The sequence below is a fragment of the Zophobas morio genome, unplaced genomic scaffold (assembly GCF_036711695.1).
Source record: "Zophobas morio isolate AGI-343-1 ecotype UQ-CSIRO unplaced genomic scaffold, CSIRO_AGI_Zmor_V1 ptg000058l, whole genome shotgun sequence".
NCBI classification, from domain to species: domain Eukaryota; kingdom Metazoa; phylum Arthropoda; class Insecta; order Coleoptera; family Tenebrionidae; genus Zophobas; species Zophobas morio.
Genome location: NW_026972163.1, coordinates 8,105,333 through 8,131,563, shown reverse-complemented (window position 1 = coordinate 8,131,563; position 26,231 = coordinate 8,105,333). Strand labels below are relative to the sequence as shown.

At 34.5% G+C, this 26,231-nt stretch overlaps 1 protein-coding gene across 1 annotated transcript in view; it reads right to left on the bottom strand.

The window, feature by feature from the left end:
* Positions 1-8,886: 8,886 nt before the first annotated feature.
* Positions 8,887-26,231, bottom strand: part of LOC135143119 (heparan sulfate 2-O-sulfotransferase pipe) — a 268,339-nt gene continuing 250,994 nt past the window's right edge. Inside the window, exons 6-7 of the mRNA XM_064074982.1 lie at positions 23,605-23,884; positions 8,887-9,152 (exon numbers count right to left, since the gene is read on the bottom strand). Of these exons, the coding sequence (XP_063931052.1) occupies positions 8,974-9,152; positions 23,605-23,884 (459 nt within the window). The 3' untranslated portion in view covers positions 8,887-8,973. The remainder of the gene's footprint in view (positions 9,153-23,604; positions 23,885-26,231) is intronic.

The window sequence follows — 26,231 nt, the reverse complement described above, 5'->3', positions numbered from 1 at the left end:
AAATGTACGTCATATTGTGGATAAGATATCCACAATCACAGATCAAAATATAACCTCACAGGAAAGAAACACGATTTTACTATAAAAATACATCTAATCAAATAATTAAATTAATAACTTCAAGTATTTAACAGACCCTATTTTGAGATGTGAAAACTTTGTACAATAGAGACTAAAGTATTTGAAATTTCCACTTTCATACTTCAAGTAATTCAAGAGTATTTAAAATACTGAGTGAAGTACTTGGAGTAAAGTACTTGGCAAAATCAAGTACTAAACTCAAGTACATTTTAGAAATACTCCAAGTACCAAGTACCAAGTACCTAAATATAAAAGTACTTCAAGTAAAGTACTTGAAGTACTTAAAGTACTTTTACTTGAAGTACTGAACAGCTCTGCTAATAATACAAAGAAAAATGCTTTTAAATGCTTTTTCTCAAAACTTACTATATTTTTTTAGAAAATTTGTTAGACTAGAGACGGGCAGATATATACTAATGACAAAACATATGAATTCATACAGGGTGACTGCGAAATATATGCAAATATTTTAACCACGGCATCCCCCACCCTAGTAGAGCCGAAATATCGAAAAAACAAATTAAAAATCGAATGGGGCAAAACCCCCATGAACCACCCTCGATACGAAGGCACTGAGCTACCTTGTAAACAGAGTTGGAAAAACGTTCAAATAAAAACGACCTAAACACTTTCAGTTTCAATTAAAAGTAAAACCGACTTTTTGCGGCTTATCATTCGTTCATTCATTTACTCATTCATCGTTAAAGGTCAGTGTGAAAGTTTTTTGGTAATTTTGATTCTGACGGATGTTTGATCTTCGGCACAACGATTTTACATTGTTTATTGGAACGGAAATAAGAGCAACTTAGAATGCTACTACCTTTTTACAAGAAATGTTGAAAATGTTGTCCTTGATTAGCAATGCAGGCGTCAGAGCATCGCAAGAGGTTTGTTGATAGGTAAAAAAACACCGGAGTAGCGGCTGCCACTTTCACTTGTTGAAGCTCTTCGATAATTTCTGGACACTATTGATTTCCACAAACGAATTGTTTCATCCAACCAATACACGTTTCTCGAAAACCGTCTCTTGAAATCGTACTTGTTGACGACTATGTGGAGTTCCATCGGACAAAAAGTGAGTTACACAACGTGGACAATCAGCGGGCTCCAAACCGTGCATTTTGTCAACATGGTATGGATGCGACCGTGTTCTTTTAATGTAGGATGCACTACAAGCTGCGAAAATCCAAATTCTCCTTTCTGCCCCATCACGACCAAGATCGTGAGTTTGAGGTTGAAGGTACCATGATCTCGGAGATGCTGTACCACCATATCGACACGCTCTGCATTGGAAAACTGGACCATACACCGATTCACAGCACCGATTATAACGACCGCTCGATAATGACTGGCCTATTTCGTGTTTTTCACGTTGCGATTAAAAAAGTGCCTGATAAAGTTACTTTTTTGGTTCTTACTCCGAGTCCCCTACCCATTCATTGCAGTAATTATGTAGGTCACGAAACATTACCAGCGGCGCGTATAACAATTTACATTTAATTTCAAATATTTTTTTCTAGACACTGCTACCACTTAGGACCGTGAATTTTTGCCAGTGACATAATCATATTGTGAGCTGTTCCCCATTTTTTTTTTGCATGTATTTCGCAGTCAGCCTGTATATATCTTAAAAAACGGGTAACATATTCTTTCACATTTTATGATGTAAATACAATTAAGTATATCGATAACTCGCATATGTAATATGTAATAACTATGTAACTATGTTTAGAGATTTAGTATTTTGCAAATAAAATTTATTTCATTGAAAACAGAAACATTAAAAAACATATCTGTACAAGTTTGGAATCGATATGGCCAGTTGTTTAGAATATGCAAATATGCTTTTGTTCGTATTTACAATTATTACGAAACAAGTTATCAAATAATCTATTTTCACATGGCGGGACTTTCAAACGGCAGAAAAGTTAAAAACCATAAATTTTCATTGAAGAATACAAACTCTTCCAAGAAAATTTACCAAATCTTTTAGTTTACGCACTATTCGACGAGCACTCCTTAAAACGGTCAGTATACTTAATCGCATTATTCCATTGATACCTACCTACCAAAAACGTTGCCAGATGAGCCTAACACAAATTTGCGGATATTTCTCGTCAACCAGATATTATTTCATTTAGAAGTTTCTGGTAAATAAATGGGATTATTATAATGAACAAATAAAACAAATAAATTATGATTATTATTTGTTGTTTTAATCCATTAGACGCTTATAGGCTTATAAGCATACTTTTCTTGAAAAATCGGTAATAAATTCAGTGAAGCATCTTTGTGCCTTAATTCCTATTGGTAAATTGGGATTTTGAGTAGAGGTCCCAGGAAAATTTTGTATGGTTTTATGGTTTATTTACATAATTTTCTTATTTACAATGAATGTTTTTAATATATAATACAAGTTCTTGATATTATTTATTTTAATTACATTTAATAAACCATAAAACCACAAAAAATCTTTTTTTAACACAAATTATATTTCAATAAATTTTCACTGGCGAGTTATCGATATACTTAATTGTATTTACATCATAAAATGTATTTATTTTACTTCATACTATGTCAAGTTTGACGTTTTACTGGATTCGAACGAGTCCGGTAAAATCAAAAAAACGGACAAGTCCGATAAAATTGAGCCAAAAGCACAAGTGTTTCATTTCCGGAAGCGGCCACTGACCCTTTTGGGTCTCTTTGGCTTTACCTGTTATTGTAAATACAAATGTAAATTTAAATTTAGTACTTCTGTAACCGTCCTGTATTAAACATCGAAACCGAACGCTGTCTATGATTTCGCACACAACAAAACAAGGGTCCTTCGAGCAATATCAAAGTACAATTCGGTATCACATTGTCGTATCAACCAGATTACAAAAAACACTGGTAGGACGAGCCGAGTTGCACAAACATTGGTCCTTCGAGACGGATTATACAAAACAACAAATCCTGTAAAGTGTTATACTATGTGTTTAAACATATGATGCTGATTTGCACGAATAAACAAATTAAAACATTTACTAAACAGCGGTTGCTAACGATGTCAGAAAAAGTGACTGCATTTGGATTTTTTCTCAAAATAATAATTATTTTATCGAATAAAAAAATATGTTGATAGTATGAAATAAAATACATAACAACATACGTCCGGTAACTCTTTTCGCAGTACTCGTTTCGAAATTAAAGACTCGGCTACCTACTCGTCCTGAAACATCCCACTCGTACTGTAAAATTTGAGCTACCGGACCGTATTTAGAATAACTTTAATTACCATTTATGTTTTCATCAACACTAACAAGTATTTAAAATAACTAGTAATAATTTGTTTGTATTGTTTATTCATTATAATAATTCCATTTATTTACCAGAAACTTTTAAACGAAATAAAACTTAATCGACTATTGTCTTTGCCATTTCTATTGAAACAACATCTGTTGATTTTGCTTAAAATTTAGCAATTGGTAACAGCTTTCGGTTGATTGACAACGGCTTTTAGTTAGAAAATTGTCTGAATATGAACGTTGCCAAATTTACTTTCAACAAGTGGTGTTTCAATAGAAATGGCAAAGACTATAGAAATAACGGCAAAGTTCTGTCAGGCTCATCTGGCAACGTTGTAAATTATCTAAATGCTTACTATGAGATTTTTACACATTTTTTTCGTCGCCCTCTATCGAGTGGTAGATTTATTAAATGTATTGTTGCTGTGATTTGGGTTGCATATGCGCGTGATTGGTGTCCAAGCTATTCGCCGGCGTTTGACGGCCGAATGTCGGTGCGCCATCTCTTGTTCGCCGGCCTTTGGCCTGTTCGCTCCAAACAATAGCATGGGTCTATCTATATGTATTTAATCAATGACCCTACTAATAAATCAAATAAATTAAAATCATAAATTAAACGTCATTGTTTGCTAACTACATAATTGAGTAAACTTATTATTTTAATAAGATAAGGTATTAAACTAGACAGAGACTTGAATACTTTTTTTTACTAATTTTAATAATTCTTGTAAATGAGTAGATATTTAATAATAAAGCAATACATATTATTATACGCAAAAAATGTATTTGCATGCTTTTGCATAAACTTCCTGCACTTATAATTTATGAACAGTATTTTGGACGATGCCCAATTAATTGATAAATAATAGTATGTTGATGTAAAAAGAGTATCATTACATTACTTCAAATTCTTTTAACTTTCTTTATGTAGTATATCCTGTTTCCAAAATCTCAAGAAATTAGGGTTATGGTAATTCAATTCAATCTGGATGCTTAGGGTAAAAACTCAATAAACAACAAATGAAAAAGTATGTTATTTTTTAAAATTAATATAACATTTATTGCTGTAAAAGTTGGAGATGACGTTATATGATGGGGAGGTTGACTACAAATGTTGGTCAGCGTTTTATCAACCGGAAACGAGAGACCTATGTTTTCGTATTATAGGAGTCATGAAACGTTAAGAAGCCATAAAAGTAGCCAGTCGCCCGATGAACTTGATTACAATACTTCCTTAGCTTACGCTCGAGACATAAAAAAAATAAACAATAACATTTGGATTTAATAGCTTTTGATATCTGGTATACCTAAACAGTGAGTGAATTTTATGCAGCTATTATTACCATTACATATAACCATCCACTTAAATTGATTGGTAAAAAAATTTACCCATAAATAAGTTATTGTAAAGTTATTTTTATTTACACGCGTATAATTGCACAACAACAATTGTTAGACAAATAGAATGACAAAGAAAGCCAATGTCATATTAAAAAACAAGTTTCGATGTAAAGTACCTTATATAAGTTAACAACATACATCTATTTAGTTATAGGTAAAATTCTAATACAGAATTTATTCTTGAAGTAAGTCGTAAATTGTAAATAGCTATAAATTCGGAAATAATTCTTTTTAAAAGATACAAGTCAAAAATGTATTAGGCATGATTGTCAAGAAACATTCCAATTCTGTTTCAAATTTGCAAGCATTTTATGTCAAAAGCTGATTTTTGTAAACGTTCCAGTAATAAATTTCGAAGCAAAATTCACCTAAACAGATTTTGCTTCGAAATTTTAATTTTCATATTACTTTTACAACATTTTAATTTAAAAAATTAAAAATGTATCTATTATTTGTAATTATTGATGTAGCAATGTCGTTTCTACAAATAAGAATACTACAAAAAATTGTGAACTCTTTTACTGGTATGCAGCGTTATAAATCTTATTCACTAAAACTTTAGAGAAAATAAGTTCAATCATTCCCGCGAAAAAATTAAAGAAAAATGTTACTGTTTAGTAAAAAATTAAATTATTTGTTTATCGAACAACAAATCTATTTGATATTTAAATTTGTAAAATTTCGAATCTAATAATTTGAAACTCAATCTTTCTTAAAAAAAAAATCGAAAACATCTATAACAACAGAAAAAAAGTTGCACAAATTACAGTTGCTTTTTTTTAATTTCGGATTCATCAAAATTGTTAAGTCTCTTTTTTATTTATTTCACATTATTCTTATTGTTCTGCGCGTGAAGTTGAATACGATTTCTTTCCCAACCCCAAACCTAACGCTGAAAAGCAAAACAGCAAGGAAGTACGTAAAAACGGATAACGGTACTGTATCGATTTCTGCTTGGACATGGGGCAAATCAGCACTGAATCTAAACTATGTTTCGCTTCGCCCAAGTGCGACATGGGGCAAATCTGCACCAAACAGTAGAGGCGAAAATTCCTCGGACGCGATCTGGATATGCGGCAAACCAGTTCTCAGGTGACGATTATTCGTGAGTATCCAGCCCTAGCCTCCTACAGGAAATCCATACTAGGGGACATCTGGCCTAGTGTGGCAAAAATCAGGGAGTTTCCACTCTCTGCATTACTCAAGCACATTCAAGCTTGACGAGTAGAGGAGCGGAAAACACCCTGATATGGACTTGGGGAAGGTACAATGAGCCCAAAGACGAGGCCTAAGTGCCGGCTGGCTACGGCCAGACCCCATAAATTAAGAATCCAGAATCCAGAACTCCATGACGCTTTATTTGTTTTCCGTTTATAAGTACGCGGCATCTGAAGGATAAAAATCTATCATTATTTGTACTTATACCCATTACAATCTTATGTAGGGTAATGGTGGTCATTGACCATAATTACCCCCATCGGTATGACCGAAATAACCCCACTAGCGACGGTTTGCATAAAATTTTAGCTTAACCCCGTTCGTAATAAATTAGAACACAATTTAACAATACGACAGTGTTCTTTACAAGTTGTACTATATTTACAGAAAAAGACAGGCCATAACAAGAATTTCCAAAGTCCTTACCTTTCTATAAATGCCAGGGAAAAAATTATAACCATACACAACAAAACATTAAACATGAAACGAGCGGTTGACGCACAGTATGAAACTGCTGTAACTTCAAAAACTAAGTTGGTATAGAACATCCTAAAGGACAGCACCTACACGTATTGTGATTTTTAACTCAAGACATAACATTTGCAGTGACCACAATTACCCGGTGACCATCATTCCCCCGCGCTCCTACGTGCCACGGGGTACAGTTAAAACTCCTAGTGCGTGGGGAAGAATGTGGCATGTGCAGTCAAGTCTGCTGGGATCAAAATTGTCTTGATTTTTGGCGTGCACAGTTATAACTGCGCGAGGAAAACTCAGTGTGTGTGGAGACAAGTCGCTGCATGCTTGAGTTTTAATTCAGTAGCGCCGTATTTTTAAAGGATGTCTGACTTAAGGAGTGTGGCGATAAAAATCGGTAAAATTCAAAATTACGCAACGGCTTTTTTTTAAAAGGTATAATACTAATTTTGGTTTTATTTAAAAGACTGTTTCTTGAAGTTAAGTTCTATATTAAACAATGATATCAGTTAGGCTCCGTCCCATTCTTTTCTAATCTTCTTTTTAATGTCTTTCATAATGTTTCTGACAGTGTGATTTTTAATCTTCTTGGTTGATCCGGTCCACTTTAGGGCAAAATCTTTTTCATCTTTCGCTGTTTTTTGAGTTGTTTTTAGTTTCTTTTTAACTATAGACCAATATCTTTCGATGGCTCGGCACTGTGGTACATTTGGAGGGTTTATGTTTTTTGGGACATAATCAATACCATGTTGTTCTAAGCAATCGTCGCCCTGGCATAATCAGAAGTGGCCAAATATGGCCACAACGTTGCACCATTGTGTTTTTGAATGAAAGGTATCAATCTTTTTTTTAAACATTCTTTAATATATATACATCTGCCGAAATACTTCCTTTGATAACAAACGATGAAGACCTCAAACCGCACTGACAAATGGCCTGCCATACCAAATATTTAGTGCCAAATTTCTCTATAGCAATGGAAGACTCAGATTCTGGAAGAATTTCTCCTTCAAATGATGTATAATAACTAGGGTCGGGCAATGTCGAAAAGTCCGTTTTGACATACGTTTCGTCATCCAAAACGAGACAACAATTTTTTGAACAAATTAAGGAGTACAGCTTACGGGCTCTAGTTTTAATTACTTTACGCTGTTTTTCCGACCCTTTTGGTATTTTTGGTTTTTATGAGTTTTCATATTTGCACGCTGTGTAGCTCTTTGCACCATACCTTCGTTAGTACGGCATTTTTTTGCCACATCCCTAACAGACATGCTGCGTTTCTTGCAATTATTTTGTTAAGCTGAGGATTATGAGCACCATATTTTCGATCAAAACCGGGCTTACGATCGATAGACTTGGTCTCAAGGTACTTATTCAAAACTCTGTCGACGGTACTTCGGGCTATTTTCAAATTTCTGGCTATAAAATGTCTTGGATATCCAGGGTTTTTTATCCATTGCTTAATTATTTTCTTCCTATGCTCTAATTTACACATTATTTTCAAAAGAAATATCAACAATGTGATTGAATTGGTATCACTAATTACTATTTTGAATATTTGACATTTTTATCGTCACACTCCTTATTTTAAAATTGTTTTTTTTATAATCCAAATGCACGCCACTGTCATAAAATAAATATGTTTTTTCGTTAACATAGGGATGCCACAGAACTGACGAGGAAGCAGGAGTGTGTGTGTGCAGTTCGAGAGTACGGGTTTAACTTAAGACAAGCGTGCACTCTTTTAACAGCACAGTCTTCCCTCTGTGTGTGTGGAAGCCTTAAAAGGGTATTCAGTGAACAAGATTTTTCCGACGGTTTATCCCTGGCTCGACATAGCTGCATGAGTAAAATTTGTGCGTCTTACCAAATATTTATCGGCAAAAACCCAGACAACTAGGAACACAATCACACACACACACATCTCTCTAGTCTTCAAGATACCTAGTCAGTTTCATGAATAAAAGGAATGTACAGCTGGTTTCATTAAAATCGGAAAAAATGACAGTGACATGAACGTCATATTCCCATTGCTTTTCAATGATCTATGCGAACCTGATTTGCTCATCTTTTCCCGTTTTTTGTGAAACCAGCTGTATGTAATACAATCACTTCAAAAAGGAATTAAGCCACAAACTGCCTAACCTAAAATTATTGTTTTAATATTCACATGCGAACCTCTCAACTGTCAACATCGGCCAGTCATTCTGACATGAGTTATGCATAATTACTGAGATCGAAAACTATAACGGTAAACCATGTAAATTTAACGCTTACACAAACTGGTTTACATATCAGTTGAACAGCTCATTAGCAATTAAAAATAACAGTTATGCTGTAAATGAATTATGTCGTATGTTGAACATAAGAACAAAATGTTGACAGTCTGAAACTGTTTCGTGTGAATAACACCCTGTAAGAAATTTGGAGGATTTATTTTGCTAAAATTACATCGGCTAACAAAAATTTGATATTATGTGTAATTATTTTATATATGCATTTTAGCTTAAATCCTTATCTCGTTAGATGTCTTTAATGCTAAATACTGCTTATGAAGTCTTTGCTTACAAAACTGATAAAATTCAATTTCTCTTGTAAAGTTGGATCTCACTTTCTTTTTCACATCTTCACTGACAGATGGCTTAAATCCATTCTTATTAATATGATTGAATCTGCTTATCTCATCTAAAAAATATATACAAATGAATTAATATTTAAATATTAAATCATCAAATGTATTTAAACAAATTTCGATACCGTGAGATCTAAAACATCTTATATATTAGGTAGAAACTACTAAATTTATATCTTTCTTGAACTGATCAAACAAATTTGATTTAAAATTTAAAACACTGCACGGAATATAAAATATATTTAAATGTGACACTTCACATGCAATACAATAGTTAAGTTTGCAAATCAATACCTACTCAATTTAAATATATTTTATATTCCGTGCTGTGCTTATATTTTAAATCAAATTTGTTTGATGTATATACAGAAATTTAACTTTCTGAACGCTAATAACGCCATAAGGATTTACGTGCTAAAAATTTTGGTTTTTATTAACAAGTTTTGTAGCAGGAAGTTTCAAGTGAAATTTATCAGAATATTAGACTAGTATTTCGTAAATCAATTTCAGTTCGTTTTTTGTGAAAAACAAAATAATAATTAATGAATTACAACAAAAATAACTTTGCTAAATTCACTGCATGGCTTGGCAAATAGGCTATGACATAATAACATACATCAAATTTAATAGGAATCGGGCGATCGAAAATTCGGCCGCAAAGTTATCTTGTATGTACTTGACAAACTCTGGACGAAAGATATAACAAATTTTGGTTTTTCTTACACCCTCTTCGTCCATTTAAAAACTATTTTCACCCTCCTCATTTCCACACCTGAATCTGGTAATCAGCTTTTCTCCTTCCCGTTCTCTCTGTCCAGGTTCTTCGATCAGTCCTCGCTTATTATTCCCAGGTATTGACCATTGTACCTGAACTCTATGTGCATTCTCATCCCTCTTGTCTTTCAATCTCCCCATATGCATGAAACACCATCATTTTCCTTCTACAGTCATACCTAAACTTTCTATCCCCTATTACCCAGATTATCCCTAATACCTTATTAGCTCTTCTTAGTAAGTCTTTTTCAACAAAAACCTCTGATTGAACCGAACTCCAAGGTGCTTCAGTTTCTTTCTCTTCTCACAACCGTTCTGCTTCTTTACGTTTTCGCTTTGCTTTTTTCAATATCATTATCTTACTTTTCGCTACATTCACTTGTAGTTGTCTCTCTAGCTGGTTAATCATCTCTTTCATCCCCCTTTCATCCCTTGACAGAATGACCAAATCATCCCCATATGCAAAGGACCCCAACTTCTCTTTTCCTATCACCACTCCGCCTACTTGTACCCCCTGGAAAATTTCTACAATGTTGCTTACATATGCAGAGAACAGGTTAGCGGTACAAGGGCACCCGTGACGTTGACCGTTATTCGTTCTATAACTTTCACTCTCCTTTCCATTCATCCTCACTCTTCTGTGTGCTGTCTCAATTGCTCCATTTTATCATCTATACCTTCTGCTGTAGACCCCATTTTTCCATCTTTTTCCTAAAATGTTCAACTCCTTTTGCTCTTCCAATTCTCCTTTTTTCTATTACCCTTAAGTTTGTTTTTCCTTCCTCTGTTCCTCCCCTCAGCTATACTTCCAGTGGCATGTTCGCTGATGCTAAAGTTGGTAAATGCCCCTCATGCTTTCTGGTTAGTTAACTTATAATCTGTCACTGTCCTCCCTCTTGTCCCTATTCACGTAAATCTCCCATAATGACCTGAATTCTTTCTTCTCTACTTTGTCTGTTTTTTTGTCGTTTCCAAACAATTTTCTCATTTTGTGCCCTTTGTCGCTATTATTGTATTAAAATCCCCCACTATTAATAACGATGCGTTGTCTCCAGCGCATACCTATCTACTTTTTTTCCTCATCTGTTCCATTCCTTTACTATACGCCGTTAGAATTCTCCATTTTTCAGCATTGATTATTGTTTTTCTCTCCATGAGATCCTCTTCTTTCATCTCATTTTTACTTTCCTCTACCTCTTTCAGCTCCCCTTTGACCCCTATTATAATCCCCACCCTCAATCTGCCTTTTTTTTGTCTTTAACTGCTAACCTGCATTTCCATACGGATCCCTTTGGCATTTTTTCGTCGATTTTCTTCTCACCTTTAAGCTCCACTCATGTTACTACAATCCGCACTACATCCTGTTGTTCTATATGGGTGGTGGAAACTTTATCGAAAAACAAAATATCGAAAAGAAAATATCGCATGTAATATCATGGCCGACTAGTTTAAAGATTATGGCCTGTCCAAGGGTACCATACGTGCTGTCATCTATTAATAATTCAAAAACGACAAAAGAATTATTAACCCTTTTTGAAAGGCACAAAGGCATTCATACCGAAACAAACGACCATTACACGTTTTGAAGTCTCATAATGTCAAATCAAATTAAAATTTTGCTAAATTATTAAGTGTAATTATTGATAGATGGCAACACGTATGGTACCTCTTGGACAGGCCATAATCTTTATACTAGTCGGCCATGGTAATATATCAAAAAACTAAATATCGAATATACAAAATATCGAAACGACAAAATATCGATCAGCAAAATATCGAATATACAAAATATAGAAAAACAAAATATCGAAAAGAAAATATCGAACCGCAAAATATGGAAATTGTAAATATAGAAAATATTAAGAGAATGAGTAATATCCATTTTGCAAAACGATTAATTTTTAAAAATAAAGTTTTATTCTTAGATCATATAATAAATAGATACCACCACGCCGTGTTCTTTCCCTAGGAGAGCCTGTGACGACGTCCTCCTTTCACACATCTCTCTTGTACATGGAGGGATTACAATAAAGCTATCCTTGCCTGATCACTATTTGAATTTTGCGCTCCTAAATTTTAGGAAGTATGTATGTCTGAACTAACTTCGTACGAAAGATGTTGACAGCTTGATTTTATAAATAATTCACAGTAGATAACGAAAGGAACAGTAAATTATTGGGCAGCAATTGTGATCCTTTATGATTACATCAGTTAAAATAGGATTTTTGTGCTAAATTCTAAAATTGTTTTTGGTACATGAACACGAAAGAGAGGTTAAAAGCGATTTGTTGCGCTGGTGCGGTACAAGGATGGAAGTGAAATAGACATATACAGATGAAATGCATATAACAAAGATGAAGATGTGGTGATCACACAAGGATAGCATTATACTACTTCCCTTGACGTAGAAAACGACAACAGATAGCTTCATGTCTAGTCACAGCTTTCGGTTTGAGTATTGGTATCTATTTATTATATGATCTAAGGTTTTATTACAAGTTACATGCTACATTTGTTAAATAATAATTAATATAGAAATCGTTTGTATTTTGATAGCTTTCACTAAAATGGTTGACTACCACCTGTAATTTTTTATTTTTGTCTTTGTACTTTTTTCTTGGAGGTTCTTTCAATCGGGCACCTTGTTGAGTTATTTTCAATTCAGTCATTGACTGATCTCTTTTAAGTCCATCAAAAAACGCCCAAACTGATGGTTTTTTGGCATAAAACTGATTATTTAAACTCCTGTGCCACGCTTCTACTGCATTGTTAGTAGTGGAAAATTTTGTACGATTGCATCGAAAAAATCCCAAAGACTGTGTCTAAATTTTGGCTCTCTTTTGGGCATTTTTCGACCAATCCAAGTATTTTTAAAATATAATATGACAGACTGGGCACGACTGGGCATCTTCTAGTATATCGCTTGCAACACATCGAATGCTCTAATAACATGCTCGACGGGAACAAATGCAATAGAAATTAGTTTTTTAACAAACAAATGAAAATCCTTGTCTGAGTCATAAATATTGCTTTCCATTAGTTTATAGATGTCTTCGTATATATTGACGGTAGTGAAAATAACATCCGTGACTTAATGCAGATGGAAATAAAAGTGATTGATAGCAGCCAATTCAAAGTCAGCTATTATTCTCTGTACTTTTGGAACATTTAAAAATTCTCTGATTTTTTCAAACATTTTCACGTATATACCTTCAGTTTTTTGTGGCAGAAGCCCAAATACCAGAGGGAAATATGCATCTTCTATTTCGCCATGGATTGTATATAACTGATAGAAGAGACTAGGAACAGTTTGAAATGTACCATCCAACAACCATGTAGGGCAGCAACGAAGTAATTCTAAATTTTTAGGTGTTCCAAAAATAATAACTCTGTCTTCATCCTGTGAATCATATATAAGGAACTGATCCCCTTTTGCCGTATTTTTATACTTGTCTGAAATTGTCAAACCACTCAATATCAATGGAACTGTTGGTACAGGATTTTGATTTTCACGACAATGCCTTACATTACGACTTTGACTACTAACCGATGGAAAATGCGTAATAGCAGCAGTACTCATGGATGACATAACTTCGGATATTATCGCTCTTGGAGCATCTTTTCCAGTTCAGCTTTTTGCTTTATTTTGCTAACAGCCTATACCACTTCTAGCTTTAAAACGTCTCCATCGTGAGCATGTTCCCTCTTTAAGGTGAAAATTCCTAGATTGTTGATGGTGGCACGTGCCTGACATTGACCCATTGATCGCATTTCCAGTATAGCGCGTTCTCTGTTGATTTTTCTTTTGTGCAGAAAAAACCGCCACAGTACAGTTTCTTCTTATTTTTCTGACTTTCAACGTAACGAAAATCCATATTTTCAATCTGAATGAGTCGAAAAATGATGACACTTTTATTTTCGCGGACACTGAGTCTCTACGATTTTTTATTATTGCAATTAATAATGGAGTACTTATTATAACGTAGATTTCATTAATCTGCTGGACGCTCAATATAGTTTGAATGCAAGCAATGTCGGCAATAACAGTGCAAGCGTCATCATAAGAAATTTTCGATATATTTCGATATTTTGTAGTTTCGATGATATGTTTTTCGATATTTTGTATATTCGATATTTTGTGATTCGATATTTTGTTTACATTCGCGGTGCGTTCAAGATTTTATCGGTTTCTGCCCATTTTAATCTAATAATCCAAACATTAATTAAAAAATAAATAAATTTGGTTGATCACGTTTGCATGATATATTTCGGTGTCATAGTTACATTTCGCTGTTTACTCAAAAAATTGTTTTTAACAGAATTAGAAAAATGATGGAATTAGGCGACGTATTGCCCGAAAATGTTAAAAATGGAGCCAGTCAAGGATTAAACAGTTCAAATGAAACCGGTAAAGTTACTTACATTGTGGTCTTTCACATTCATTGCTTTTCAATTCCTTGACAAATGTTGACAATTGACATTTCAGTAAGGTAATATTATTGCTCTACCGATTTTACATGCAGGATACAGTTATGACTTTACTACCAACCAACCTTTAGAAATGTAAATACGCATTTAATAGACAGAAATCGGTAAACATATTAATGACGCACAAAATTCGCTATTGAAGAATCCAGACGAGAACGTGATTGCGCCCGAGGGGATACCCCGAGGGCAAGCAATGGAGTTCGAGGCTGGTTAATATTCTACCTCCCGAATTGTTTATAACATTTTTCCTACTCCCCAGACGATAAAATTTTCATGAAGAAAAGTAATTAATTAATTTATTGTGATAGTACAAATACAACTGAAACGTTATTAGCCAGCCTCAGCATACATCTGAAACGTTACTAGGCAGCACCTACATGCAGTTGTTTATAAACACAAATAAAAGGAAATTTGTCAATTTCAATTAAATTGTGTTAATTGTGGTCATGGTGGTTTAAAAATGAGTGCTTTCAACGTAGAAGACGAAGCGAAAGAGGCTTGTTCGGATTTGTTTCCAGAGAAGTCGATGAAACGGTACGAGTTAACATACAAATTGTTCAAAGAATGGTGTACAGATAAAGGCACCACCATCGTTTCGGAGTTCTTGCTATTGGCGTATTTTCTGGAGAAATCTAAAAAATTCAAGGCTCCATCCAGTTTGTGGTGTGAGTACTCGATGCTTAAGAGTACATTATTCATAAATGAAAATGTCGACATATCCAAGTATCCCAAATTACCTGCGTTTTTGAAAAGAAAAAATGATGGATATAGGCCGAAAAAGGTCTCTGTGTTCACAAGAGAAGAGATAAATTTATTTCTTGAAGGCGCTCCGGATGATATGTACTTACTTATGAAGGTATGCTAAACTTTTAATTGTAATCTCGCCTAAATCAAACATTTTAGGTAGTCATGATTATGGGAATTGCTGGGGCATGTCGTGGCCAGGAGTTGTGCGAAATGAAATTGACGGATGTGGAGGAAACAGACGAAATAATTTTTGTTAAAATACCAAATTCGAAAAATGGAATGCCACGTACCTTTACAATTACGGCCTGTAGAGAAAATAAAGTTTGCTATTTGCAAATTGTCAAAAAATATATCAATATTAGATCCAAAATTGTAAATGTACGTTTTTTCATGCGTTATCGGGGAGGGAGATGTGTTAATCAACCCGTCGGCAAAAATAAAATCGCTGAAATCCCCTGTAAGATAGCAACATATTTGAATTTAGACAACCCTAAAACCTATACAGGTCATTCGTTCAGAAGAACCTCGACAACTTTGTTAGCAAATACGGGAGCAGAAGTTCTCACACTAAAGAGACATGGGGGTTGGAAGTCCGGTAGTATTGCGGAAACCTACGTTGCTGAGTCTATTGCTAATAAAAAAGCGATTGCTAATAAAGTTTTATATGATAATCAGGGTACAAATTCTACTGAAGCCTCCTCGGCGATGATAGTGTCAAATGAAACCACGGAACTACATTTTGCTGATAAAAATGGTGATAACAACATTGAAGTATCTTCGGCGATGATAGTGTCAAATGAAACTACGGAACTAATTGTTGCGGATAAAGAAGGTGATAATAACATTGAATTATCAAAAAATGTACTAAATAAATATCCCAATTTTGTTAACAATGTTAGTAATTGTACAAACTGTAACATTACCATAAATATAAATTAACAGAGCGCGTGTCCTGATGCACTTTTTTTCCTAAGGGACGTAAGTAAATCACTTACGTCCCGTCGTCATTAACAACCGTAATCATTTCGTAAAACGAACTTACGTCCATGAAAACCATGTATTAATGGTATGATTACGATGAGGGGAGTAGGAAAAATATTTTATCCAATTTCGTTATGAAAGCTAGGTTATTTCAAAATTGTTGACAGTTGTCAAAAGTCAATTTTTTCATGACTGTCACCTCATTTCATAACTCAGTTACGTAATGAGAATTCATTTCATAACTCGTTTAATGGATATGAAATAACTTCCCGGAGGTTCTCCGGGGAAGTTAAAAAGTCAAAAGCAATACGTCGTTATGGTTTATTATTTAAATTAAACACAAGATTAGTGCAAGTACAATTCTTAGAAACAATTTGGCCTGACTCTTTTGGTGCTTTCAAAATAGGCCAACATTACCTTTTCATTAATTGTGGCAATTCTTGGCACCACTCTTCAAATTTTTGTATTTTCCGTCATATCTGCGTTTTAATTTACTAATATTAACGAATTTAATGCAACATTAGCACTTTCTTCAACGTCCTAAAGCAGTTCACAGTTAGAATCGCTCAATTTACAAAGCCAATTGTCACTTTTGACTTTTGGTTGAAAACAATGATTCACTTGTTTTTCAGACGGCTGCGTACTTACCCAATTGCCATATTTATAAAGGTTTGTGATAACAAAATTAAAAATGCATTCAAATGGTAAAATTCAACAAAATCAGATACAATTTTGTACATAAAAGGTTATGAAATGGGCATTGTTTGACTCGCCTAACTTGCAAAACTCCCTTCGGTCGTTTTGGCAAACTGTTAGGACTCGTCAAACAATATCCCACTTTTCATAACTAATTGTGTAAATAACTATTTAAACATTTTTTTCTTTTTTAATATTCTCATTCACACTTTATTGTAACTACTTTATTCTAACTATTTTGTATGTTCAATAGTCTACTCAAATATTGCGTCACTCTCGGCTAAGTATAACGACTTTTGTTCCTCGATTGAGCACGACAAACCGTCCATTGTTCTGTTAACCGAGACCTGGCTGAATCCTGCAATCGTGGATGGCTTGGTTTCGCTGAATGGTTACACTATATTTCGGAAAGATCGTCTTGGTTCCAAAGGTGGTGGTTTTTTCATACACCTTTCAGACCTAATCCTTTCTAACTTTCGTATTACTCCTGTACCATTTGACAATTGTAGTGTTGAGGGGCTATTTCTAACAATTTCTAATAAGACTGTTTCATTTGTCGTGGGTTGTGTTATCGACCTCCGTCGTCCTCGATTGCCAAGAATAAAATATCGGTAAACTTTATGTCCAGCACCGCAGGTAAACACAACAATACCTTTATCTTTGGTGACTTAAATATGCCAGACATATCATGGTCTTTAGACCCTAACAGAACTTGTAGTGGCCCGTCAACTTTTGGTTGAATTGCTAGTAAGCAGTCACTTAAATCAAATGGTTTCGCAACCAACAAGATATAGATCTAACCAGGAGCCCTTACTCTAGACTTAATAATCTCCTCCGACAGTAGCTCTCTTGTCAACTTAGAATACCTCGACCCCATTGGTAAGCCAGATCATCTAACCCTAACAGTGGATCTTCAAATTTGCTTTATGCCTCAAAAGAGGACTGTCTCATTTAAGAGGACAGCAACAGATTATAAAGCAATAAATCAAAACTTAAAGGAGATGGCTATAGTTTCTATGTTGTCCCATACATCAGTTGCCGACAATTGGAAACTTTTTAAAAAATCTTGTTCAACACCGTCGAATTAAGACAGCCACCTTTACTAGCAAGAGGTCTTCTAAAAATCCTTGGATTAAAAATAAAATTTTAAAGTTAATTAAAAAAAAACGGGCACTGTGGCGAGTTTTTAAGAGATCGGATTCTGAGGTTAACTGCAAGACTCACAGAAAATTTTCTAACCAGCTTTCGCTCACAACACCCAAAAATGTAGAGTTTTATGCATTGGAAAATACAATCCACAGTTTTCGTACAGCATCGGTGGCACGCAACTTGTCAAAGCGGTCTGTTGTCGAGATTTGGGTGTTTTCATTAGTTCTAAACTTTCCTGGTCACATCACATCACATATGTTGCTAAGAGAGCTAGTTCCGCGCTTTATCTTTTAAGTAAGGTTTTTTGCAAAACACGTCTCACGGTGTTTGTTAAATTGTATAAAGCTTTCGTTAGGCCTATTCTGGAATTTGCGAATAGTGTTTGGACTCTTGTCCTGCAGCGAAACATTTTGCTGTTAGGACCAATTCAGCGCAAAGCAACCAGAATACCATTAGGTAGAATACGTCCCCGCTATAGCGAAAGACTCTTACAACTGAACTTACCCAGTTTAGCACAGAGACGCATAAGGGGTCACCTAATTATTTACTATTAATTCGAACCAAAGGACGCGCGGACATCGATTTAAATTAGTAATTTTTGCATAAACGGATTTGTTATTCCATACTGAGTAGCGCGAGTATAACAGGCCTTGGTCTCTGCCCGATCGCTTTAAATAATAATAATATTAAATAATAATATTATTAATAAAAAGAGAAAATTGGTCGAACTTCGATTCCCAATATGGTGCATTTAGATGATTATTCCTATGATAAATATTCCATTAGACATTGTTAACATATTTGCATCTCCTTTTCATTCATCGTTCAGTTCGTTGCAAGTCAGTCAATCAGTTGGTGATAGTTATTTATGTAGGAAATACAACAATTTATCCATACATGCTCAAGTCGCCGAGAACGATGTGTTAAGAACTGTCAAATAACTTGAAAACAGTCGCTTTTTTGGGATAGATCAGATCCCCTCCTCTATTGTTACAGGTTGTTTGGCTGTTTTTCTAGAGGCATAATGTTATTTATTTAATCTTTGTATTAAATATGTCTGTTTTCCTAATATGTGGAAAGTTGCTAAAGCATAACCAGTCCATAAATACGGTGATTTCTCTGGTGTCCAAAATTACCGACCTGTATCGGTTTATATACAATTGAAAGCGTTTTGTACCGTCAAATTTATTTCAATATCAAAGAAGCATATATCAGCATGGATTTATTTCAGGTAGATTAGCTCTTACTAATTTATCTTGTGTATCACAGATTATAACAGGCACACTTGATTGCAGAGGCCTGATAAAATTGACCAGCATATTTTACTCTTTAAGATGTCACTTTTTGGCTTCTCTGATTCGTTAATAAAAGGTTTCCATAAGGATCTACACTTAGACTTTTATTCTTTACAATTAGTGCAAGTGATATGGTGGAAGTTATTCAATATTCCCAATTTTATATTTTCGCGGATCTTAAAGATGATAGATAGCACTGTTAAACTACAAAGTGATCTAACTAAGCTTCGAAAGTGGTGTTGTTCGAATAATTTGGAGTTGAATAGAAATAAATGTAAAGTTCTCACCTTCACATTATTACATAATTTTCCCCAGATCGATTATTATCATCTTGGAAATTACCTTCTTCAGCGAACTACATCTATTAAAGATCTTGGTGTACACTATAACGATAACTTTAATTTTAACGAGCATGTGGCTAATATGTTACAGAAAGTCAATATCATGTTGGGCTTTATTCTCAGGAAGTGTAAAGGATTTACAAATCCATTATCACGGTCGTACCCCGGTTCAAATTAAAAAGCGCGCCGCGCGAGAAGAGGAGATGGCGCTTGAGCAGGGGTTGGAGCATAGATTTTAACCTTATACTCTACTAGATGCGCAACTGCGGCGCGTAAAGTGAAGCCTATGGCGGCCATTTGTCAAAGAGGCAAAATACTGTAGAATCGTATTACGGTAATGGTGAAAGTAAGGGTAAAATATGATTTATTTGTTCTAAGGAAATCAGATGCACATTTTATTGTTAGCTTGCCAATCCTGACATACAACAAAAGTACATATAACTTAAAATATACTACAAATGTTACGTTATTGAGGAAAAATAATTAAAATAGTTTTCCAATTCTTACATAAATCAGAAGTCATTAAAATTAAAAAAATACCTAAGCAGTAAATACGTGCCAGGACGCACCAAATAATCACTTTCAGTGAAAGGGTCACTACACAATTTACTGGCTTTTGTTGGTGTAAATTTTTTTCTTTTCATTACTCTAACCCACTGTTCCAAGAGCTTTTCATTTTTCAGGGGAAATCTAAAGACAAAATCACATAATAAAAAGACAAACCGATTTAGCAATCGACCGCAAATTACCCAAAAAACTGGACGTTTCCTCCTGGTTTAAACCGATTTGTACACCCAAATACGGAACACGATGCCGGCATATTTCGCTCTTAATAAACCAACACTTTTTGGAACTATACTTTAATTCACGTAATCATACACATTCACCCCCAATACACATGAAACAGTTCGCAACGTACATACATATACAGGGTATTTTTGAAATAGATGGAAACTTTTTTTAAGGTAATTGGTCATGATGTAGAGAATTAATGCATCAAATATTGATCTAATAAAAATCCTTTAGTTTTCGAGATAAAATTGATTGAAAATCTGTTAAAATTTGCGTGTGCGCTACTGATTCCAAAAATGTTAAAGGTAAATTTGATCACTATAGTAATTTAAAGTAGGTAAAATTGTTGCTTGTTAACATGACAATACATTCATTAGCCCATCATTTTTTGACGTTTTTGCAATTTTTTGGAAGAACAAAATGAATTTTTCTAATTCTGAAATGACTGACATGGTTCTGATGTATGGACAAGCCTTAAGAAACTCCTTGGAAGCTCGACGTTTATACCAAGAAGCATTTCCCGAACGAAGATTGCCAAATCATAAAACATTTGCTAACGTTGTTGAGCGTCTACGAGAAAATGGGAAATTTCAACCCGTTTTAGTGATCGTGGTCGTGAAAGGACAGAACGGACACTTGATGCCGAAGAAGAAATTTTGAATGTCGTTGAAAACGATCCAGGTATAAGCATTAGACGATTGTCTTACCGAGTGGGAGTTTCACCTTTTGTGGTGTGGAGAACTCTACATGAACAAGGCAACAATCATTGATTAGACGTGCGGAAGCGTGTATACGAAATGGTGGTGGACATTTTGAAAACTTGCTCTAGTTGCATACGTTACGTTTTGTTTCATTTTATGGTCGATTAAATTATGATTTTGAAGTTTTAATTGTCAGTTCATTAATTATTGTCATTGTTTATTTGTTGCTAGCAATAAATTAATAGCAACAGTAGTTACACCTCGACAGTTTTCAGTTACTAGGTTTCACATTTTTTCGTGAAACCATTATTTATCAGTGGAGGAATGAATGTTTGGATAGGGGTTAAATTTTCCTTTCAAAATTTTACTAAACAACAAACGTTCATTTGACTTCTTAGGTTCCCTACATTCACCAGATTTTTTGTTTCCAGTATTTCAATAACACCCTGTATTTAGCACTATTTTCCTAATATATTACCAAGCGATCATACATTGACAGCAATGTTTTGCCTTTCTGACAAATGGCGGCCACTCGACCTTGAAGCTTCACTTCTCTCTGCAGCGCAGGGTTAGGTAGTCGGGTATCTAGGTAACTTAATTTAACATCTATGGGTTGGAGGGGCAAGAATGACGAAGCGCGAGTGACCGGATACTTGTTGCAGAGACGTTGACAAAGGTGGTAATTTTTCTTTATATCCCGAAAGTCTGTGCACTGCTGAGTGTGCTTTCTCTTTCTTTTTTCGGCGAAAAGCATTGTTTTCACCTGCGTTCCGAGCTTTCCACCGATCCGGTAGTTCCCCGTAGTGGTCTTCAGGTGTGAGTATTGAAGGACGCTGCGACAGGTGTTGATAAGCGTGAGGTCAGATTCTACAGGTATGTGTTAAATGCATTTTCTTCTTTTGTGCATGAGATTGGGTACTTTAAATGTCTGTTTTTCTTAAACACCACCGGGTGTTCGATTTTTAATCCTCATTTTCGATGTTTATGTACCCGGAGCCGACCATCTCGAGGGATCATTTAACCACGAAGACGCTCTCGAAGCATTTGCCAAAATCCACGGAAAAATCCCTCAGATGTCCATTGTCATAAATCTCGTTTTCGCATTTTTAGTTCATTAAATGTTGTCACAGGACTTTTTAGGAATATCGGTTAATTGGGCATATTATTAATTTGACTAACATTATAATATCTAAGGTATTTGGATGACTTTTCCTTGATTTATTATTTATATTTGTTGTAAATTCTCATGCTGGAAAATTCCAAGTAATTTTCAAAAATTCAACCGTTAAAAGACAAGCGAGTGGTGCGCAAAATACGGGGTTGTCGATCGGAAACTTTCAAGTTTTTGAAAGTTTGTATTAGTGATCCGGGATTTGTGGTTGACCGTAAATATTGTCGATGAAATTAAAACCATGTTTTTTTTGTGTGTACTCTGTTCTGTCCTAAGGTTAAAAAAGAAACGCCGGAACTTACGAACGTTTATTGAAAGAAAGACAATTCAAAGCGACTGGGTACCCATGATTCCCTATGTTTTATTATTTTGTGTAATGTATGTGTTGCTATATTTGGTTTTTACGTATTTTTATTTATGTGTATCTTGTGTGGGGGGTGGAGTAATCGGTCCACGCACAACTTTGCTTGACCGACATTTTATACAACTATGCCGCGTACAAATATTAGCAGGAAAGCTTCGCTATAACTAATTATCACATACTTACTAGAATAGATTAAAAGAATATGGTGAGTATGATTTATTCAGTTCCAAACTATAAAATGAAAAAATAATTTGTAAAAGATTTAATTTTTGATTTTAGTATGCTCTGTATAATATTGCATAATTTTTATTTTTTTTCCATTGCTATATGTCGCTTTATAATTGACCCTTTTCCTGTAAGCAAAGTGAGTAGACATTATATAAATTCCAATGATACAGAGTGAGACAACATCGCGCAGGCGAAGTCAGATTTTTGGAGCGCAAAGTTAAAATTAACCAATGAGCGACATATTACGCATGTGTAGCCGGTTGCATTCTGTCAACGCGGTTTGTTGTCACAGGCCTTTGCTCTGCTGCCGGAGTGACGGATACTATTTCCAACGTGGTTTTGAAGATGCGTGCGCACGGAAAGTCACTATAGAAGTTTTACGATCTTACAGGAAAAGGGTCAATTAATATCTAGTTTTACGGACTTGCCATTAGTTTTAAGTTTAGTCAGAATGCTCTGTAAGTTCAAGTTTACATATATTATAAATTCACTCTATTGTCATATCATTGGAACATGATTCTGTTGGGCAAGTATACTATAATTATTATTATTTTGTTCTGTACCATAAAATGTGACTGAAACTGCCTTATAAAATATTAGTCAAATATTCTATCAAATTGCTGATAGAAAACTTGTTAACACTTCTCAAAGATTTGCACTTAAATCCCAATGACCAGTGTTAAAGAACACTGTGTATAAGGTTTCTGCATATAACCGAATTTGTGATGCCAATAACGATAGCCTACTACAGTTTAAAACTGAATGATATGGGACTTACTCCAGTAAATAGAAGATGCTCCTGTAAAAAATTTTGGTATGTAGTTTTCTAAAACGATTAAAGTTTTATTTAAATCTTCAAGCACTCCCACCACAGCATAATGTTGTTCAACGACTCTTTTCGCTTTTTCCAATGCTCCTTTAGTGTTAAATGGTAAGCACTCGGATCGATGGCCACAAAAGAACATTGATTGGCGTCTATGGTCTCCAATACCTTCATGTACTTCTCCAGTCAAGTATGTGCATTCTCGATCACCACTTAATACACAGTATTCAAAATCCTGCAATTATACAATTAGAGACATGTATAAAGGTGTTTTTTTTTTTTGTTTCATACAACTCCTGTAACTTTTTTATTTTTAGAGACCAACCTATAATTTCTTGAGCAGATTTGTATCAACTTAAAATATGTATCTAATGGCAAACACACCAGCGTATTACCACTTCCTATAGAACCGGAAATGACACCAACTTTATTTTTTAAATGGAACACTCGGTATATTTTTTCTAAATGGAAAGCTTGCTTTTTTTACTGCAAACAAATACAACCAATATTCTAAAATCAATAATAATTAAAAAGTTATTTATTAAAATAAGTCAAGAACTTTCCATTTAATTCAAAGCCAGTTGTTAAAAATACTATATTATTAGCCAAGGTTGCAAAACCGAGCGCAAATTAGAACCCGAGACGCGCAGCGTCGAGGGCTCTGAAGCGCGAGGTCTAGAAGTGGCTTTGCAACCGTGGTTAATATACTATTTTTTTCACTAGTAGAAACCATAAGACAATAAATTGAAAAAATAAACATTCAATTTTTTGACGCAACATGATTTTGTTTTGATTTTTAATCAAACTTAATCTAAATCTTCAACACAAAGAAAACCGTTTACACTTGTCACTGAATTAATCATTTTATCTTCTACCGTCTATCAACTACCATTCGTATACTCAAGTAATGTTAGTAGCATTCATTTTTTAAAAAATAATCACATCAAGTATTGCGACCTCAATCTTCTTTTTGAACCCGTGGTCGCAAAAGTTGAATTTGCTACCTCTAAATGAATCGACATTTGCATGCGTCATGGCTGCTAGTGAAAAAAATAAGTATTTGATCTGTGAGTTGGACATATGTAACAAAAAGATTGTTCGTATTTTTGGAGCTTTATCATTATCATTGTTGCAATAATATAAGTAGTAGAAATTCTGGAAAATTTCAGTAACGAGGACTATTTTCATATGATCCTGGTGCATGGGAAATGCAACAAAAGCTTCAGTCTTATTCGCCAAATGTTCAGCAAATTATATCCGAACAAGAAACAATTGTATAGGAGATATTTGAAGCAAATTATTGATAATTTAAAAAGTAAAGGTCAGTTTAAGATGGAAAAGAGGATATTCGCAAATATCACCGAACATGATGACACGGTGCTCAATGTTTTCTTAACTGTTGTTGAAAATAGAGACATTCCTATCCAATAACTTGAATCAAATTTTGGTATTTCGCGGTGCACTTGAAGAAAAATGGTAGGCGTCCGTTTAAATACAGAACACACCAAGTGATTTTGCCAGAAGATAAGAATTTGCAGCGTGGCTACTAACAAGAAGTGAAAGAGTACAATTATATTTTTAAAACATTATTTGGAGCTACAACGCTTTGTTCACCAGTAAAGGCATTTATTTGTTCCTCACTTGTAAACATCAATTTATCAAGTCACTGTATTCAACATGAAAATGTCACTTAACTGGCTAGCCAGTAGTTATTTACGATGTAAGCCCGTTATATAGAACTTTACCTGTGAGTACAGTATCTAACGAGCGAGCGATAGCGAGCTTCTTAGCTGTGCGAGCACGAAAAGTTCGACAACGGGCGAGCTTTGTACAATGTTTTATGGTATACTAAATTTTATTTATGGTATACTGAATTTCATAAAAATTCTAGCATTTTTTGGAGCAATGCAGCGTAATATGTTCAATCGCAATAGCAGTTGAAAACGTCTGACAAATGTTAGCATGACAACGGAAAAATTTGTGTAAACAAAGAAACGTTTTGGTGCTGTGGGTTGTCTTTTATGTATTATCGGAAAATGGATCTTCCAAAAGAAATAAAACAAGCAGGACAAGAAGCGAAGAGTTAATTATTCCCAGAGAAGTCACGAAGTCGATATGGAAATGAACTAAAAGCATTCAATGAATGGAGACAGAAAACGGCCATCAGTACCGACTTAAATGAAACTGTTATACTGGCGTACCTACGATTCCAGTTTGTCAAAAGTATCAAGTTTATGGACTAAATTTTTTATGTTGAAGAAGGCTTTTATCGTTAATGAAAATGTTGACATATCTAGGTTTGTCATGCTTCGTTTTGTTGCAAGCATATAATATTATAATAATAATATAGGTACATAATTATCATTGGTTTCACAGATTTGAAAAGATGATGGCATTTATGAAAAACCAAAATTTACGTTATGCATCGAAAAAATCAATGTTTTGTCTGTTGCAAATTTATATTGGATGCTTCGAATGATTTCTTACTGTGCAAGGTTGTGCTTATCTTTTCCTTGTATGGTGCTTGTCGCCGAGGTGAATTACTCAAATTAACTGTAGATGACATTACCGACCATGAAAAA